General features: G+C 43.8%; 1 protein-coding gene across 1 annotated transcript in view; it reads left to right on the plus strand.

The window, feature by feature from the left end:
* LOC103480328 (lithostathine-1-beta-like) overlaps window positions 1-404 on the plus strand; it is a 5,325-nt gene extending 4,921 nt beyond the window's left edge. The window contains exon 2 of the mRNA XM_008435218.1: window positions 61-404. Within this exon, the coding sequence (XP_008433440.1) occupies window positions 61-404 (344 nt within the window). The remainder of the gene's footprint in view (window positions 1-60) is intronic.

The following is a 404-nucleotide window of genomic DNA, read 5'->3' on the forward strand; positions in this document are numbered from 1 at the left end:
AATGATTTATACTGTTCTATTGTGCTTTGCTTTTTCTTTCGTTTTTCACTATGTAAACAGAAAAGTATATTCTGGTCAAAGAAAATAAAACCTGGGAGGACGCTTTGACCTACTGCAGAGATCACCACCATGACCTGGTCACCATCACCGACATGGATGATCAGAGATGGATCCAGGAGAAAGTTAAGGTGGCATCGACTGGTTATGTCTGGATGGGTCTGAGCTACGCCTGCACTCTGGATTTGTGGTTCTGGGTCAGTGATGAGGTGGTCAGCTACAAGAACTGGGCCTCAGGTGAACCGATGGATGACTGTGACATGTCTGGAGCCATGGAGACGAGAGGAAAACATCAGTGGAGGAAAAAAGATGATACTGAGAAGTTTAATTTCATTTGTTCTATGTAG

The sequence above is a fragment of the Poecilia reticulata genome, linkage group LG18 (genome assembly GCF_000633615.1).
Source record: "Poecilia reticulata strain Guanapo linkage group LG18, Guppy_female_1.0+MT, whole genome shotgun sequence".
Lineage (NCBI taxonomy): Eukaryota > Metazoa > Chordata > Actinopteri > Cyprinodontiformes > Poeciliidae > Poecilia > Poecilia reticulata.